Source organism: Leopardus geoffroyi, chromosome E3 (assembly GCF_018350155.1).
Source record: "Leopardus geoffroyi isolate Oge1 chromosome E3, O.geoffroyi_Oge1_pat1.0, whole genome shotgun sequence".
NCBI lineage: Eukaryota > Metazoa > Chordata > Mammalia > Carnivora > Felidae > Leopardus > Leopardus geoffroyi.
Genome location: NC_059340.1, coordinates 37,907,066 through 37,924,012, shown reverse-complemented (window position 1 = coordinate 37,924,012; position 16,947 = coordinate 37,907,066). Strand labels below are relative to the sequence as shown.

At 51.0% G+C, this 16,947-nt stretch overlaps 2 protein-coding genes across 7 annotated transcripts; one reads left to right on the top strand and one right to left on the bottom strand.

Annotated features, from left to right (window-relative positions):
• Positions 1-10,248, bottom strand: SEPTIN12 (septin 12). Of its 4 annotated transcripts, none has more exons than XM_045460861.1 (11): positions 10,119-10,248; positions 9,542-9,733; positions 6,694-6,819; positions 6,533-6,614; positions 4,763-4,900; positions 4,504-4,621; positions 4,320-4,415; positions 1,412-1,508; positions 1,238-1,317; positions 464-561; positions 1-386 (listed from the first exon to the last, which is right to left on the bottom strand). In XM_045460861.1, the coding sequence occupies exons 2-11, from the start codon at positions 9,702-9,704 to the stop codon at positions 176-178; spliced, it is 1,209 nt and encodes a 402-aa protein (XP_045316817.1). In that variant the 5' UTR covers positions 9,705-9,733; positions 10,119-10,248; the 3' UTR covers positions 1-175. The 4 variants fall into 4 exon arrangements, with proteins under 4 accessions (XP_045316817.1, XP_045316818.1, XP_045316819.1 ...); XM_045460863.1 differs by having other exon boundaries at positions 270-386; positions 464-515; positions 10,119-10,242; XM_045460862.1 differs by lacking the exon at positions 1,238-1,317 and having other exon boundaries at positions 464-515; positions 10,119-10,240.
• A 5,530-nt stretch (positions 10,249-15,778) lies between these two features.
• On the top strand, positions 15,779-16,846 carry SMIM22 (small integral membrane protein 22). Of its 3 annotated transcripts, none has more exons than XM_045460847.1 (4): positions 15,779-16,034; positions 16,222-16,366; positions 16,482-16,582; positions 16,732-16,846. In XM_045460847.1, the coding sequence occupies exons 2-4, from the start codon at positions 16,234-16,236 to the stop codon at positions 16,771-16,773; spliced, it is 276 nt and encodes a 91-aa protein (XP_045316803.1). In that variant the 5' UTR covers positions 15,779-16,034; positions 16,222-16,233; the 3' UTR covers positions 16,774-16,846. The 3 variants fall into 3 exon arrangements, with proteins under 3 accessions (XP_045316803.1, XP_045316802.1, XP_045316805.1); XM_045460846.1 differs by having other exon boundaries at positions 15,850-16,034; positions 16,219-16,366; XM_045460849.1 differs by having other exon boundaries at positions 15,860-16,034; positions 16,219-16,366; positions 16,482-16,567.
• The last annotated feature ends 101 nt before the right edge of the window (positions 16,847-16,947 follow it).

Sequence of the window (16,947 nt, the reverse complement as noted above, 5' to 3'; positions counted from 1 at the left end):
TTATTTTTAAAAGAACCGTACTTTTATTTTGAGGATAGCTCAAAGAACTCATTTACAAAACGCCTTTTGTTTTCAAAGCACAGCTTTTCATTAAAAGCAACGTCCGCCTTTAATACGCCCTCTCGTACACAGTCCCGTGTTGGGGACTGCGGGTGCCCCGCCCCCGCCCCCGTGCTCAGTAGTCATCTTCGGTGTCATCAGAGTCCTCGTGTGCCTGCCTGCACACCTTGGAGGGCCCGGGGGCGACAGAGGGCCCTGGTGGGGTCGGGGCCAGGTTCACCCAGCAGGGCCCATGAGGCAGCACGTGGCTCTCGTTGAGTCTGCAAACTCGATAGTTCTCGTAGTGGACGTTGTGGGTGATGTCCTTCAGGTCTTGGAGGTGGGAGCTGGGAGATGGGAGGCAGTTGAGCCCAGGCTGGCCACAGCGTCCCCCGCCCCCCCCCCGGGGTCCCTGCACCCTCACCGGATGAGCAGGTCTCTCAGCAGAGGAAACTCACAGTGCGCCATGTTCTCCACTGCAAGACATGACCCAGACCGCTGGCTCTGTCCACCTGCCTTGCCCTCGATGAGCACCGAGTAAGCGCCCACTGTATGCTGCGTACCCCTGATATCCACCGCAACCTTTCCGCCCACATTTCTCACTGTCTTTTCTCACGTCCCATTGATTCATTGCTGTGCCCCCCACACCTGGTACAGAAGGCTGCTACCAATACTTGAGTCAATGAATCCACTAATCACTTATTATTGTCCACTTAATAATTATTACAGTACAGTATGTGTATGATACCATATATATTATATTATTTTAGTGATTATGTGGATAAATGGGGGGCCCAGGCCCTGGCTGCTCCTCCTTCACTTCCCATCCCCCCCCCCACAGCGAGAGGCCTCCCTCCACCCCCTCAGGTAGCCTAGCCCCCTGCCCCGCCTTCTCCCACCTGTCATTGTCTCATCAGCTCTCTGGGGACAGGAGCCTTGTCTGTCCTGCTTTCAGTGTATCCCCTGAGGAAGCACATAGAGTATGCCTGGCACATAGAAGGCCCACAACAAATTCTGGCAAATGCATAGGGTGTCCTCTGGGTGGTGGGCATCATGCAAAGCAGTGGCCTGCCCTGTCCAACCACCTTCCATGCACAGATGTGCAGTTCGTTGGTTGCACAGACGCAAATGGCCATGCATGAGGTTGATGCCCATTTTACTGTGAGGAAACTGAGGCCCGGAGAGTCAGGTAACTTGCCTGAGTCCTCCCCGCTGCAAGGAGGGACTTGATTTCCAGGTCTGTCTGCTTCCTGGTTGTGGGCTTGCCCACTCTGGGCCCTGTGATGAGTGTTGAGGGTGCCGGAGGCAGCAGGATGCGCCTGGATTTTCAGCCCACCCTCACCTGCGTTCTCTGCAGAGTCCCTGCACTGACCTTCAATGATGCCCCACTTGGTCTTCCGGCCCAGGACACACCTCCCGTTCACCAGGTGCTGTCGGTCGGCCCCAACCACAGCAAAGGGGATCCGGTCCTGCGGGAGGAGAGGAGACAAAAGGGTTGGCCCTGCCTAGGAGGTGGGTAGAGAAGTCACGGAGGTGGGGTGGGGGAGGCACACTGTCCTTTGTGGGGAGACAGTGGTAGAAGGAGCACAGAGATCTGAAGTCAAAAGACACAGGGCACCTGGCCAGCTCAGTTGCTGGAGCCTGCAACTCTTGATCTCAGGGTTGTGGGTTCGAGCCCCACGTTGGGTGTAGAGATTACTTAAAAACAAAATCTTTCAAAAAAAAAAAAAAAGTCTGATCAATGCCTCAGTTTTCTCATCTGTAAAATGGGAGTCAGAAGAGTACATACACAGGGCTTTGTGAATGTTTGGGAAGGTTACTCAGAGCCACATTAATAATATAATCTTAGGGATGTCCCATCTCTTACCTGGGTAAGAGATGACCTGCAATCACCTTCATCGGTTATCAAGAGGGTTAAATGACATGACTTTGCAACCCAGGGGTTGGCAACCTATGGTACATGGGCCAGATCAGGCTCCTGCCTGTTTCCCCATATAAAGTCTGTTGGCATACAGCCCCATGCATTCATTTACTCACGTCTAGGTTGCTTTCGTGCTGCAACAGCAGAGTTGAGTAATTGCACTGAGACCAGTTGGCCCACAAGGCCTAACATACTTACCATCAGGTGGCCTTCACTAAAAAGTTTGCTGAGCCCTGCTGAAAATTCTGGTGGTTCACTTGCTCATGGCCGGAAGTAGAGACTCAAATTCCTGAACTCCAAACTGCTATTTAGGGGTTTGCTTTTATTTCCAGGAGTTAATTTGTGATGAGGAATAGTAATCAATGGTGGCAATCATAATTATCTGTTCTGCGCTTATCCTGCGCCAGCCTGGAGCAAACCCTCAATAAATGTTAGATGTCTGGACGATTTACTGAGATGTTGAGTCAGTATGTTCAGGTCTGTGTTAGTTGCGGCCATGCTGCTGCCTTCTCAGGCCTCAGGACAGAAAGAAACTGGTCAAGGTCAAGGCTCTTTGAACGTTTCATAGGAGATCCTGTTTATTGTGCCAGTGGGGAGGGGAGAGAGGGAATGGTGGAGACATTGGGTCCGAGATGGGAAACAGGGCCATGTCCGGATGTGGTTTGTTTACTGCACAAAGGGAACTGGCCATGAATCTGTGTGGGGCTGAAATCACATGCGGGCCATGTCTGTGAAGGCAGAGTTGTTTGCTTCTAATCCAGGCAACAGCACTGCTGTGCAGGTTAACACGGTCCCTGAGGGAGTGATTCAAGGCCTGAGGTCAATGCATGATGAATCTCAGCCCTCACCTGAGTCCTTTGCAGGATCCAGACAGACTGACATTGGACAAACCACCAGGACGACAAGGTAGAGGCTTGGAGGTGGAATTCAGGTGATTAGGAGAAAAAGAAGAGGTTAGCTATTTCCCTCTTTCCTTCTCTTTTGAAACAGCTTTACTGAGATGTAATTCACGTACCATAAAATTCACCCTTTGAAAGGTGCAGCTCACAAGACTGTGCAGCCATCACCACAGTCTAACTCCAGGGCATTTTCGCTGCCCCAGAATGACACCCCACACCCATCAGCAGTCACTCCCCACTGCGCCTGACCCCCAGCTCCTGGCAACCACTAATCTACTTTCTGTCTCTATACGATTTACCTATTCCGACGTTTCATATAATGGAATCGTGTAATATTTGTCCTCTTGTGTCTGGCTTCTCACTGAGCTTCATGTTTTCTTTTCTTTTCTCTCTCTCTTTTTTTTTTTTTTTGTTTATTTTTGAGAGAGAGGGAGGGGAAAGGAGAGAGAGAGAGAGAGAGGGAGAGAGAGAGACAGAGCGTGAGTAGGGAGGAACAGAGACAGGGGAAGACACAGAATTCAGAGCAGGCTCCGGGCTCCGAGCCGTCAGCACAGAGCCCAATGCAGGGCTCGAACTCACAAACCATAAGATCATGACCTGAGCCAAACTCGGACGCTCAACCGACTGAGCCACCCGGGCGCTTCATGTTTTCCAGGTTCATCTGCGTTGCAGCAGGTGTCAGTGCTACATCCATCCATTTTTCTACCTGGAGGACACTCCATTGTGTAGACAGACCACGTGTATTTATTTACTCATTCATAAGTGAATAGACATTTGGCTTATTTCCACTCCTTGGCTATTTCACGTATTTCTGCCATGAACATCTGTGTACACGTTTTTATGTGAACATAGGTTTTCATTTCTCTTGGGAGTGGGCTTGCTGCCGGGTACCATGGTAACTCAGCGTTTAACCTTTTGAGGAACTGCTAGACTATTTTCCAAAGTGGGAGCACCGTTTGACATTCCCGTCAGCGGCGTCCGCCTGCAAGTTCAACTTCTCCACATCCTCACCAACACTTGGGATTGTCTGTCATTTTGCAAACAGCCACCCTAGTGGGTATGAAGCGGTACCTCGTGGTTTTGCTTTGCGTTTCCCTGATGACTGGTGATGTCGAACCAACATCTTTTCGTGGGCTCATCGGCCTCTTGTCCAAATTCTTTGAGGGAATGTCATTCAAAACCTTTGCCCATTTCTAAATTTGTAAGCGTTCTTTATTATGTTCAGGATACAAGTCCCATATCAGATAAACCATTCGCAAGCCTTTTTTTCCTCCCATTTCTGTAGGTTATCGATGTTTGAGTTTATGTATGTATGGAGATTCATACCTGCCAGAAGTATGTGAACTTTCCCCAAGCTGTAGAGGGAGATGAATCTTTAGACAGAAAGAGCAGGTGGAAAGCAAATCGCCCAGCCGTGGTCACACCAGCCTGCCCCCCACCCCCACCCCGTGGCCTCCTACCCGAATCTTGCTGTTGAGGATCCTGTCATTGATATCCTCGTCAAAGCATTTCTGTGGGTACACCTCGATGCAGTGAGTCCTCAGGTCGTGCTGGATCTGGGGACGCAGGTGACCTCATCTCATCCTGTGCACTTGGCCTCCTCCTTGCCCCCACCGGCCCCATCACCCTGGGCGCCCAGATCACCCTGCGCTTGAAGGCCTCTCGCTCCTCAAGGGTCAGGCTGTCGGCCCGGGCAATCACAGGCACCACGTTCACGGTCCGGCACAGCCGCTGTAGGAACTCAATGTCCAGGGGCCGCAGGCTGCTCAGGCAGGGCAGCAACAGTGGAGGCGGTGGCAGTGGATGAGTGAGGGGGTGCCGGCCTGCAGCCCAGGCCAGGGACTCCTCCTCCTTCTCTCTGCCCCAGGCCAGGGTCCCTCCCCCAGCTGGCTCAGCCGTTTACCAGTGCCCAGTAGGCGGCACGAAGTACACACAGCAGTGCACCCGCGTGTCGGGGATGTGGCGCTGGCGGGTGATGAGGATCTCCTCCTGCAGGTACCGCTCGTACTGTTCATTGATGTAGCCTAGGATGGGGTCCCAGCTGGGGTGGCAGACGGACCCGACCTCAGAGCCGCCCCTGGGAGCCCCACCCGTCTCCTCAGGTCCTCTGCGTGGTCTCCCCTTCGGAAGACCAATTGCCCCAGTTGGCCCAGGACACAGGAACTCCGTTCCTGTACGAGCTGAGACCTGTGGTTACCTGATCACCCTCCCCCCGCTCCCCTGAATTATCAGAGAGACCCCTGCTGTTCTCAAGCTGAGGCCTTGGCTTCCTCGTTCATAAAATGGAGAGAATAAGAGCACCTACTTTGTTGGGGCGTGGTCTTAAAAGAGGTGAATCGCCACAGCCGGGTTCCAACCACCATGGGCACTCACGCCATTGCTGCAAGGATCTCCTGAGTCCTCTCCCTGGGTCCCTTCCCCTGCCAGGCTATTGTCAACCAAGCAGCCAAAAGGACTCCTCCACCCTTTTTTTTTTTTTTAAGATCCTTTTAAAAACAGGAGTCAGAGTACATCCCTTTTCTGCTCAGCCTGCCCACAGTGGCCACAGAAAAGCCTAAGTCCTTACACTGCCCTACCAGGCCCTACAGCATATCACTGTTGCTTCTGCCTGCCCTCCCCTCCTCGTTTCTCCCTACCACGCACACACCTCCAGCCACACCAGCTTTCCATGAACATACCATTCTGCCCACCGCAGGGCGTTGGCACATGCCACTATCCACTTTGAACACTCTTCCCCTGCATGTCCACAATGCTCATTTTCTCATATCCTGGAAATCCGCCCAAGTGTCACCTTATCCGGGAGGTCTTTCATGATCACTCTGCTTAAAGTTGCAATCCCTCTACAGCTCCCTATGCTTTCCCTTCTCAGAAATGTCCTCCTTGAATGATAGAGTTTAGGCCCACCTTATGTATAACTGATCTGTTGTGTTCATTGCTCAGCCCCCCTTCCCACGACAATGTAAATTTCACGTAGGCAGAGATGTTCATCTGTTTTGTTCATTGCTGTATCCCCATGTCTAGAACAGGGCTGGCACAAAGCAAGTGCTCAATGAAGCACTGTATGCAGGGCTGGCTTCATACAAGCACAAACAGACCATTTCCACAGAGCTCCGTGCTTTGAAGGGCTTGCAGTTCATTCAATGTCCTGTGGTCAAGGTTTTACAATTCGTAATACTTTTTGAACAATGGGTCCCACATTTTCATGCCACTGGGTCCCACAAATTATGCATCCAGTCCTGATTGTGTGTGTGACCAACTACTGTCGTGGGTTTTGTCACTGAGAGCCTAGAACAACTCTGCAAGGTGGGTGTCATCACCCTCAAGTTACAAAGAAGGAAACTGAGGCTCAGAGAGCTTCCATGACCAGTCCCAGGTTACATAACTGGAAAGTGGTCTAACTCTGTGGTCCTCACTCTGTAGTGTGGGCTTCTAACTTCTGCTATATCATAACCTTGACTGAACACCTACTGTGTGCCAGGCAGGAAGCTCTGACCTTTATGTACTTGACTCCCTTCAATCTTGGAGGGCTGGTTGCATGCACCCATTATACAGATGAATAGACTGAGGCTCCAAGATGCCACAGTCAGGTGTTTCAGGGCTGGGATGTTTCCCAGGGGCTGGAGGGGCAGGGGCAGGGGCAACCAGGGTTCGGCCCCCACTGTCAAGGACCCACCATTTGTCATTGTTGATCTGGTCTCCAAAGCCAGGCGTGTCAGTCACTGTCAGCTTGAGCTTCACACCCTTCTCCTCGATGACTGTGCGTGGAGAGTGGAGTAGGAAGAGATTGGCCTGGGTGGGGTGGGGTGGGTGGGGTGGGGGTGGGGGACCACTCACCGTGGGTCACTGACTTCAGCTGCAGCGTCTGGGGTGTGGGCATCGCCAGGCCCGGCAGGGTGCACTTCCACACCTTGGACTTGAAAAGGGTGTTCAACATTGTGGACTTGCCCAGCCCGCTCTGCCCTGGGGGTAACCAGACGACAGCAACAGAGGTGGACACTTTAGGCAGTGCTTCTCAGGCTGTTAAACAGTTTTAGAAAGTGAACTGTGTTCTAAGCATAACATAAATACTGAAAAGCGGGTGCTATCGTCAATGTCCCCCTCAATCTTTATCCCACCCATTTTTATTGAGGCAAAATTCATACAATAAAAAAATTAACCATTAGCCATTTAAACTCAACAATTCAGTGGCATTTAGTACATTCACAGTGTTGTGCACCCACCAATTCTGTGTAGCTCCTATTAGAAAGAAATCCACAGGCCGCAAACGGCGGAACTTAAGCCGAGTCTCCAAATGGGTGCCTAATATCTAACTTAACTGCAGTTCCAACCTCCCCCGGAAACGTAGCCTAAACTGGTCCGTCAGGGATTTTCTGGTCAGCACCAGTGAGTCATGTCACATGGGCCCTCACTGTCCCCCAAAGGAAGATGAAGTCATCCACCTAAGACCCTTTGCCTGTCCTCTAAGGGAAAGCAACCCTGCCTGTAATAATCCTTTCCTTTTGCTAATAACTTCCTCGCTCACATCCTCCTTTCTATATAGAAACCTTGCATTCTGCACAACTCCTTGGAGCTCACTTCTTACCTGCTGACCGGGTGCTGCCTGATTCATGAATCATGTCACAATTAGATCTTCAAATGTACTTGGCTGAACGTTGTTTTTTTAACCGTCAAGAAACATGCTCATTGCCCCAAAAGAAACCTCACACTCATTAGCAACCCCTCCCCATTCTGCCTCCATCATCACCTCTGGCAACTGCTAATCCATTTTTTGTGTCTCTGTGGATTTGCCTACTCTGGACATTTCAAAGAAATGGAATCATGCATGGGGCACCTGGGTGGCTCAGTTGGTTAAGTGTCCGACTTTGGTTCAGGTCATGATCTTCCGGTGCGTGAGTTCGAGCCCCTTGTTGGGTTCTGTGCTGACAGCACGGAGCCTGGATCCTGCTCCAGATTCTGTGTCTCTTTCTCTCTCTGCCCCTCCCCAGCTCATGCTCTCTCTCTCTCTCTCTCTCTCTCTCTCTCAAAAATGAATATGCATTAAAAAATTTTTTTAAGAAATGGAATCACGTAATATTTGTCCTTTCATGTCTGGCTGCTTCCACTAAGCGTAATGTTTTCAAGGTTCATCCAAGTCCTACCAGGTGTCAATACTTCATTCTTTTTCATGGCTGAATAATGTGCCATTGCATGGAGAGATCACATTGTGTTTATCCATTCATCCTGATGGGCAGTTCAATGCATCTTACAAATTAAATGGCCCATGTATACAGAACCAGATCCAGAGATGGAGCATACAGTTCCCCACAAGCCCAATCATGCCCATCTCAGTAACTATTAACCCAACACTCCAGGGACAGCCACTCTCCGGGCTTCCATCAGCAGGGAGCAGCTCTGCCCACCCTTGATTTAGGGAAGCACACAGCATGTGGTCTCTCGTGTCTGGCTTCTTTGGCTTGACACTACTTGGTGAGATTGACCCAAACTGTCTGTGGTTGTAGATGGTCCATTTTCCCTGCCGTGGGAGCTTCTCAAACTCGGTGGACCACATCTGCAGAAGGGAACACCCTGCATCACAATGCAGGGTGCACACGTATTTTTGTATTTAACAAAAATTGTCCGATGGGTTGTGCTGTCCAATATGGGAGTCCCACTTGGCTCCTGCCATGGGTGATATGGAAAATCTGAATTGAGGTATGCCATCAATGGAAAATACAACACAGATTTTCCAGACTTGGTGTGTGCCAAAAAGAACGCAAAAGTTCTTTTTTTTAAACTTTCAAAAAAAGTTTATTTACCTTGAGAGAGAAAGAGAGCACACACAAGTGGGGGAGGGGCAGAGAGAAGGAGAGACAGAATCCTAAGCAGGCTCTGCGCCCTCAGCACAGAACCCGATTTGGGACTCGAACTCGCAAACTGTAAGACCGTGACCTGAGCCAAGATCAAGAGTCAGACACTTAACCGACTGTGCCACCCCGATGTCCCAGGAATGCAAAAGTTCTCATGGACAATTTTTTTTGGGTGTGGATTACATGTCATTCAAGATAGTACATACTGAGTTAAGTAACATAAATGGTTAAAATTAATTTCTCCAGTTTCTCTTCCCTTTTTTAAAGGTGGCTACTGGGAATTTTTACAATGACATCATGTGGCTCACATTATACTTCTATTGGACAGCACTGCCTTGGAACAATGCCCTTAATTGGTGTTGCCCACTCTGACATTTTATAGTCTGCTATTACCTAGTTTATTTTGTGAAAGGTGTAGTTTTGACCTACAGAATCAATTTTGCACCCATATAAATGCAATTCCAGAGAACCTCCTGAACGCCAGGACAGTGCTAAACCCAGTGAGGAAACTGAGGCAGAGAGGGGTCAGGGACTGTGCTCAAGGTCACACGTTGGCCGGTGTTAAGGGCCCAGATCAGGATCTGGGTCTGGGTGTTCACCACTTTCTGCCATGGCCTCCCCTTTTATTGTTCTCTTTGGGTTTGGCTGGGGCTTCATGGATGATTTTTGTCTTTTAATGCCTCAGTGTTTCCAGATTTTAAACTATGACACCTGGTGAGGGACTATTAACAGACCCACTGTTGAGACTGAGGCTCAGAGAGGTGAAGTAACGTGCCCACGCCCACAAGTCTGCATCCTTTGGTCTGTCCTCCCGTGAGCCCCTGCCCCTCACTCACCCACCACCATGATGTTGAACTCAAACCCCATCTTCATGGCCTTGATCTTCAGTTGGTCCAGCACGGCCTCAATGCCCACATAACCAAGCATCTCGCAGGGTGGGGTCTTGGGGCTGGAGGGTCTTGACGAGCAGGGGGAGGGGGACTGCCTCAGCGGGTCCATGGGGTCAAGGGCACAGCAATGTCTGTCAACTGGGTGGGTGGGGAGAAGGGGGTTACTGGGGCTCTGGAGGGGGACCCTCTTGAGTTCTCATTTCTGGACCCTGGCTCCTGAGCTCTGCCACCTGGCACTCCCACACATTATACCCCTTGATCTACCCATCCCCCAAGGCCCCAGGGCCTGAGGGCTTTGGAGTGAAGTACAGGGAGGAGCTGCCTCTCAGAGGAGGCTGAATCCCTTCCCAGAGATACACCAGACCAGTAATCTGTTCCTCCCCCACCCCAGTTTCCTCCCTACCCCCACCCCTGGCCCTGGCAGTATCCTTGCTCAGACACTCCCCGCAGAAGAATGTGGCCAGCCTGGTGAAGCCCAGGGTCTGGACCCATGGCGACAGAGAGAAGCAGCTTTGTGTAGCACCAGATGGCCTTGGGTCTCTGACGGAGCTTCAAGGAGCTTCCCTGTCCTAGCTGGTGTGTGTGGTGAGGCGGGAGGAGACAAGGTGACAGTTAACTGAAGAATCTGAACTCCATCCCCTTCCCCATGACTTCAGGGGGAGGGGCAAGGGGTGGGCCTCCTCTACAGCGGGGAGCTGAGGGCAGGGGCAGGTAAGCTCTTCCAGTGTCCTTTTGGAACACTTATCCTAAATCCTTACAATGACCCTGGCCTCGTGCTATAGACAGGAACCCAGGGCCTCTGGGCAGCTCCCTTGCCCAAGGTCACCTAACCGGGCTAAGTGGGCTTCAGCCAGTCCCTCTGACTTCCAAATTCATGACTCTGCTAGCAAAAGCAAACCCATGGGGCACCTGGGTGGCTCAGTTGGTTAAGCATCCAACTACAGCTCAGGTCATGATCCCATGGTTTGTGAGTTTGAGCCCCACGTCGAGCTCTGTGCTGACAGCTCAGAGCCTGGAGCCTGCTTCAGATTCTGTGACTCCTTCTCTCTGCCCCTCACTCACTTGTGCTCTGTCTCTCACTATCAAAAATAAATAAACATAATAAAAAAAAAAAAAAAAAAAAAAAGCAAACCCATGACCCGCAGCCAGAAAGCAGAACGTCCATGTTTTCTTTGGTCTGTCCACCGCTGGGGCCACAGTGTTTTCAATGGCCAGATTGATTTAGGAAATATTTACCCCACACTGAGTCTGTGCATAACATTGTTCTGGGGCTGTAGGACGGCAGCTTGTTTCACGATCATCCCAGTGCTATCAAGCTAGTGCTGTTACTCCCTCCAGGTTACAGAGAGTCTGAACCAGTTGTGCAAAGTCACCTAGTAAGGAAGTGGCGGGTTGGGATCTGAGTCCACGTGCTTACCCTCTCATGCTTTTCTTGTTCACGGGAACATCTAGATTTCCAGTGTGTCTTAGAGATTGTAGGCCCTGGCAATTCTGATGGCTGATGAGCTGCCCTCTTTGGCTGGGCCATGAGTTCTCCAGTTTGCCACAGTCCTCACCCCTCCCCGATGTGTCCCTGACACGATGTTTCTTACACAAATCCATCTCACTCACTGCTTTCTCACCTGTTTCCTGGCACATGAGGAGTCCTCTGTCTCATGATGCTGAGCATTTTCTCTGAAAGCCAGAGAGTAAAGAGTTATTTTGAGCTTTGTGGGTCATAATATCTCTACTACACCTACTCTTCAGGCCTGCTGTTGTAGTGTGAGAGCAGCCACACACAGGTGAAGGGGGTGGCTGTGTGTAGGTAAAACTATTTACAAAAGCAGGAAGTGGTTTGCCAACCCTGCTTTGCTTGCTGGAACTCACCAAGTCTGCCCTAGTCCATTCACCTCAACTGTCCTGAGCCCCAAATAGCCTTCTGTCCCTCTCTGCCTGTGCCCTTGTGCTTCCCTACCTTCTCCCTATCTCACGACAGAGCTTAAACTTCATCTTTGAGGCTTGAGGCTTTGGGTGGGGCTGGGCAAAGCCTGCCCTGGAACATGGTTGCTTTCCCCATAGAGAAATCTCTCAAGCTACAAGTCCACAGCTCTCAAGGGTTATGGGAGGCTGGCCTCCTCATCAAAGCGAATGGGCACGTTGTACATGGATGACCAAACAGTACTGGTGGCCTGTGGACTGAACTTGAGCGCGAGATTCTGCTTCCTAGGAAAACCATCCCACGTGAGTGACAGTAGGATTCTGAGCAACTGGGAGAGGAAAAAAAAAGAAAAGAAAAGAAAAGAAAAGCGAGCCTCAGTGGGTAGCCACTAGGATCACAAGCGTCATGACCGTGCTTGCAGAAAGCAGTGGTCACTTGCATGGCGCTCTTGGCTGTGTTGATTGGGAAAAGCCCAGGGTGAAGTGATCTGAGCAGTGTGAGGGCAGCAGATGAGTCCAAATGTGTACAAAGAACAGAAGACTGAAGGGAATCACACCCATAAGTTGGGTGAGTAATATATAGCCATTCAGTGCATGTTTCTAGAACACCTCATTGTGCTAAGGAAGTGTTTTATGGATCATTCCATTGAATCTAACCCAAGAATAAGGGGAATGATATTTACACATCCATTTTACAGAAGAAGAAACTGAGGCAGAGAAGGTCAAGGATTGTGCCCCAAGGCCACACACGGGTGGGTGTTAAGGGCTGGGAACAGGATCTGAGTCTGAGGGGGGACTGACCCACCTGAAATACGCCTCGGCATGGCCTCCCCATCACTGCTCTGCTCCCGTCTTACAACTCTACAGGTAGTTTCTGTCTTTTAGTAACGTGGTAATTTCTCAGATTTTAATAAGTGTTGGATGCTTAACCAACTGAGCCACCCAGGTGCTCTGGGTTTTGTCTTTTAACAAGTTGGAATTTCCCAGATTTTCCCTAATAAAGAGCAACTGCCCCCCTCCCCGCCATCAGAAAGTCTTACTTTATTATTATTATTATTATTATTTTAAGTTTACTGATTTATTTAGAGAGCATGAGCAGGAGAGGGGTAGAGACAGAGAGGGAGAGAGACAGAATCTCAAGCAGTGCAGAGCCTGATGCACGGCTCAAACTCATAAACTGTGAGATCATGACCTGAACTGAAACCGAGAGTTGGATGCTTAACTGATTGAGCCACTCAGGCACCCGTAGAAGGTCTTACTTTCATAATGAAAAACAAGTAACAAGGCACTCAGGGGTCTGGACAGGAAGGCTGAGGGTCAGTGGGGAGCAGAGGCGACAGAGGGCCTCTTGCCCACCCAGCCAGACCAAGTGGTGGGGGGACAGGGGCCACAGTTGTGGACCCCCATCCTCTTTTTTTTTTTTTTTTTTTTTTTAAATGAGGTAGAAAGGAGCTCCTGGGTGGCTCAGTTAGTTAAGCGTCCAACTCTCGATTTCGGTTCATGTCATGACCTCACAGTTTTGTCAGTGTGAGCCCCATGTTGGGCTCCTTGCTGACTGCAGAGCCTGATTGGGATTCTCTCTCTCTCTCTCTCTCTCTCTGCCCCACCCCTTCTTGCGTTCTGTCTCTCAAAATAAATAAATAAACTTAAAAAAATTCTTAACAAAGTAATAAAATTGCGGTAAAGGGGCACCTGGCTGGCTCAGTCAGTAGAGCATGTGACTCTTGGTCTTGGGGTTGTGAGTCAAGCCCCACATTGGGCATAGAGCCTATTTAAAAAAAAAAAAAAAAAAAAAAATATATATATATATATATATATATATATATATATAAATACAAAATTTAGGTAAAATTTGCATACAATTAATTTGCATAAAATTAACCATTATCCACTCTAAAGAGAACAGGTAAGTGGCAGATCACTATTTAGTACACCTACAATGTGGCTACACCACCACCTCATCCTGTTCCAAGATATGTTCATCACCGCAAAGGAAATCCCATCACTACTAAGCAGTCACTCCCCTTCTTCCCCCCTCTCTCAGCCCCTGGCCACCACTAACTACTTCCTGTCTCTATGGATTTGCCTGTTCTGGACATTTCACAGAAACAGACCTACACACCATGTGGTCTTTTGTGTCTGGTCTCCTTCATTGAGCGTCACGTTTTGGAGGTTCATCCGTGTTGTAGCGGGTGTAACTGCTTCCTTTTGTGCAGCTGGATGACATCCTACTGTATGGACAAATCACCTGTGGTGGTCATCCATTCATCGGTTGACAGGCGCTGGGGCGGTTTCCACCTTTTGGCTCTTGTGATCGGTGCTGCTGTGAACACTTGTGTACAAGTCTTTGAGAACTTGTTTTCAATTTTCATGGGTCTATCTATACCTAGGAGCGGAATTGCTAGGCCATATGCAATCACCATGTGTAACTTTTTATTTTTTAATTTTTATTTATTTAAATTTTTTTAAATTTTGGGGCGCCTGGGTGGCTCAGTTGGTTGGGCGACCGACTTCAGCTCAGGTCATGATCTCACAGTTCGTGAGTTTGAGCCCCGTGTTGGGCTCTGTGCTGACAGCTCAGAGCCTGGAGCCTGCTTCGGATTCTGTGTCTCCCCCTCTCTCTGTCCCTTCCATGCTCATGCTCTGCCTGTCTCTCAATAATAAATAAACGTTAAAAAAATTTAAAAATTTTTTTAATTTTATTTTTTTAACTTACATCCAAGCTAGTTAGCATATAGTGCAACAATGATTTCGAGAGTAGATTCCTTAATGCCCCTTAACTTTTTTTTTTTTAATATTTATTTAGTTTTTAGAGAGACAGAGAGAGAGCAAACTCACAATAGGGGGAGGGGCAGAGAGAGAGGGAGACAGAGAATCCCAAGGAGGCCCCACGCCGTCAGCACAGAGCCTGATTCGGGGCTCGAACTCATGAACCGTGAGATCGTGACCTGAGCCGAAATCAAGAGTCAGATCCTCAACCGACTGAGCCACCCAGGCACCGCCCCCACCCCCCACCATGCGTGAGTGTTTGAGGAACTACCTCAAACTGCCCCCTCCTCCTTTCCTTCTGCAGTAACACTCTAGTTGTTTCAAAACTCCCCTGCTCCTGCAACAGCCGTCTGAGATCTGGAATAGGACGGAGGGGTGGTAGGGTGGAAGAAGGGGACCCAGGACAGGAGACCCTAGAATGTGGTGGGGAAGGGCTCTGGGGTCTAAATGCCTGGGCCCCAGTTCTGGCTTCTCTGCTCACTCTGGGGATGGCTGACAGAATCATGGCCCCCAGAGATGTTTCCATCCTAATCCCCGGACCCTTGAGAGAGTATGGTAACTTACTCAGCAAAAGGGACTTTGCAGATGTGACTAAGGATTCAGAGGGTGGGATTATCATGTAATCACAGGGGTCTTTGTAGCAGAGAGGTCAGGCGGGTCAGGGCCAGAGGATATATGAGCATGGAGGCAGAGACTGGCATGACCAGTGGGCGTGGCCACCAGAAAGCCAGAAAAGGCAAGGAACGGACTGTCCCCTCGAGCCTTCAGAAGAAACACAGCCCTGCCGACCTGTTATAGACTCTGATCTCCAGAACCCTAAGACAATAAATTTGTATGGTTTGAAGCCATGAAGTGCGTGGTCGTATGTCACAGCAGCGACAGAGAAGGAGCACCTTAGGTGTGCGACTTGAGCTGGTCGCTGAGCTTCTCAAGGCCACACCTTTCATATCTGTGAGTGGAAAGGACAGTGATGCCAGTTGAGGCTTGCCCTGAGGACAAATCAGGAAATGAATGGATGGTGTTAGGTGCGGAGCCTGACATCAGCTGACACGTTCTCCCCTGCTAGACCACAAGCACCACAAGAATTAAGAAATTGTGTCCACTTGGTTTACGGCCAACCTCAAGTGCTGAGCAGTGTCTGGCCCTTGGTGGGCCTGGACACGTCTGCGCTGAAAGAAGGGAGAGTGAGAGCTGCCTTTCTGGACAGGGTCGGGGCCCCAGGCCCCAAGTTCAGGGGAAGAGGTCATTTGAGAGAGGATAATCATCTTTTTGTAACGACCACGCTGAGGATTAGAATAGAGGAGAAAAGGACCACAAAGACTCCTAGTATGGTGCCAGGCACATGCCATCTGCCCAGTGGAGGGGAAATGGAAACCACTTTTCCCTCCCTGTCCCTCCCTCCTGTGTGTCTCTCTTCACTCAAGTCAACAGAGGCCCAGGCCCTACTGTGTTCCAGGCTGCCTGTCTGGCCTGTTGAGAAAACAGTGAAAAATCCCCGAGTGAAGAGGCTTACGGGCCCGTGGCTACCTCCCTGGGTCCCGCAGCACCTGCTCCTGTTGGGAAGCTGTAAGCACACCTGTTAGGGCACAGGCCCCACCCCCCTGGAGCCTAGCCGCCCCTAGGAAGGGTGGGGCTGGTTGCCAAGGTGCCAAGGCCTCAGGTAGCAGCTATCTTGGGTTGTGGATCCGGAAGCAGGAAGTAGCCTGTGTTCTCAGGACCTGGCAACTGGCTGACTGGGGGAGCCTGGAGGCTGGTAGGAGTCTGGGCGCGGAGTTGCTGGGGGCGGGGGGTGGGGGGCGGTGGGAGGGGACCAGGCAGGGGTTTGGGGGTGTTGGTGTGGGAGGGGGCAGGGGCAGGGGCAGGGGCAGGGCAGGGGCTGGGCTGTGAGAGGTCTGGCTGAGTTCTGAGGCAGCCCCTTGGGGGCTGGTGGTACCCAGAAGGCTGGAGCTGAGATGGCCTTGGCAGAAGACCTGGAGAAGGAGCTGGAGACCACGGCCCAGGAAGTGCTGGGGAAACTGAGGAGCCGTCAGCTGTTCCAGTCCAGGTGGGACACTGCTGCCTTCATCATCTTTCTCATCTTCCTTGGTGAGTGTGGCCTTGGCCTTTGCCCCCCGCCCCCCTCCCCCCCCCAAGCCTCCTGACCCAGACGTGGCCAGGACCCTCTCTGGACACCTGTCACTCCCCCCCCCCCCCCCCCCAGGCACTGTGTTGCTGCTGCTGCTGCTTGTTTGCATCCACTGCTGCTGCTATAGCTGCTGCAGCCGCCGCCCCTCCAGATCCCAGAAGGTGAGCCCCGATCAGGTGAGCCCCACTGGCCTCCTGGGCTGGGCAGGTGCAAGGGGCAGCCTGGAAGTGCACTGGGGAGACGAGGGTGCTGGGCCTCCTGTGGACAGGGGGCAGGCAGGGGACACATGAGTGAAGCCCAGCTGATTCCTGTGCCTCTCTTGTAGGAACACCGCAGGGGTGTGGATAACTTGGCCCTGGAACCTTAACACACCGAGCCCCCCAGCCCCTCTGCCCGTGTGTCCTGCTGGGCAACAGGAACAATGCCTTGTTTGTCCAGAACCTGAGTCTGGAGTGCGTTCTGAGCCTCCCGTCAAGGGGTGGGCAGTGTGGGAACTCAGTGCCTTATCCAGATGCCCACCTGCTCCCTCACAGCTTTCAGC

What these genes read in the sequence shown, in the direction of transcription:
- SEPTIN12 (XM_045460861.1), bottom strand. Translation starts at nt 9,704, where the DNA reads ATGGACCCGCTGAGGCAGTCCCCCTCCCCCTGCTCGTCAAGACCCTCC. An exon ending in CAGATCAACAATGACAAATG is followed by an intron (nt 4,901 to 6,532) that starts GTGGGTCCTTGA and finishes CTGCCACCCCAG; the next exon opens with CTGGGACCCCATCCTAGGCT. An exon ending in GTGCCGCCTACTGGGCACTG is followed by an intron (nt 4,622 to 4,762) that starts GTAAACGGCTGA and finishes CTGCCTGAGCAG; the next exon opens with CCTGCGGCCCCTGGACATTG.
- SMIM22 (XM_045460847.1), top strand. Translation starts at nt 16,234, where the DNA reads ATGGCCTTGGCAGAAGACCTGGAGAAGGAGCTGGAGACCACGGCCCAG. An exon ending in CATCTTTCTCATCTTCCTTG is followed by an intron (nt 16,367 to 16,481) that starts GTGAGTGTGGCC and finishes CCCCCCCCCCAG; the next exon opens with GCACTGTGTTGCTGCTGCTG. An exon ending in AGAAGGTGAGCCCCGATCAG is followed by an intron (nt 16,583 to 16,731) that starts GTGAGCCCCACT and finishes CCTCTCTTGTAG; the next exon opens with GAACACCGCAGGGGTGTGGA.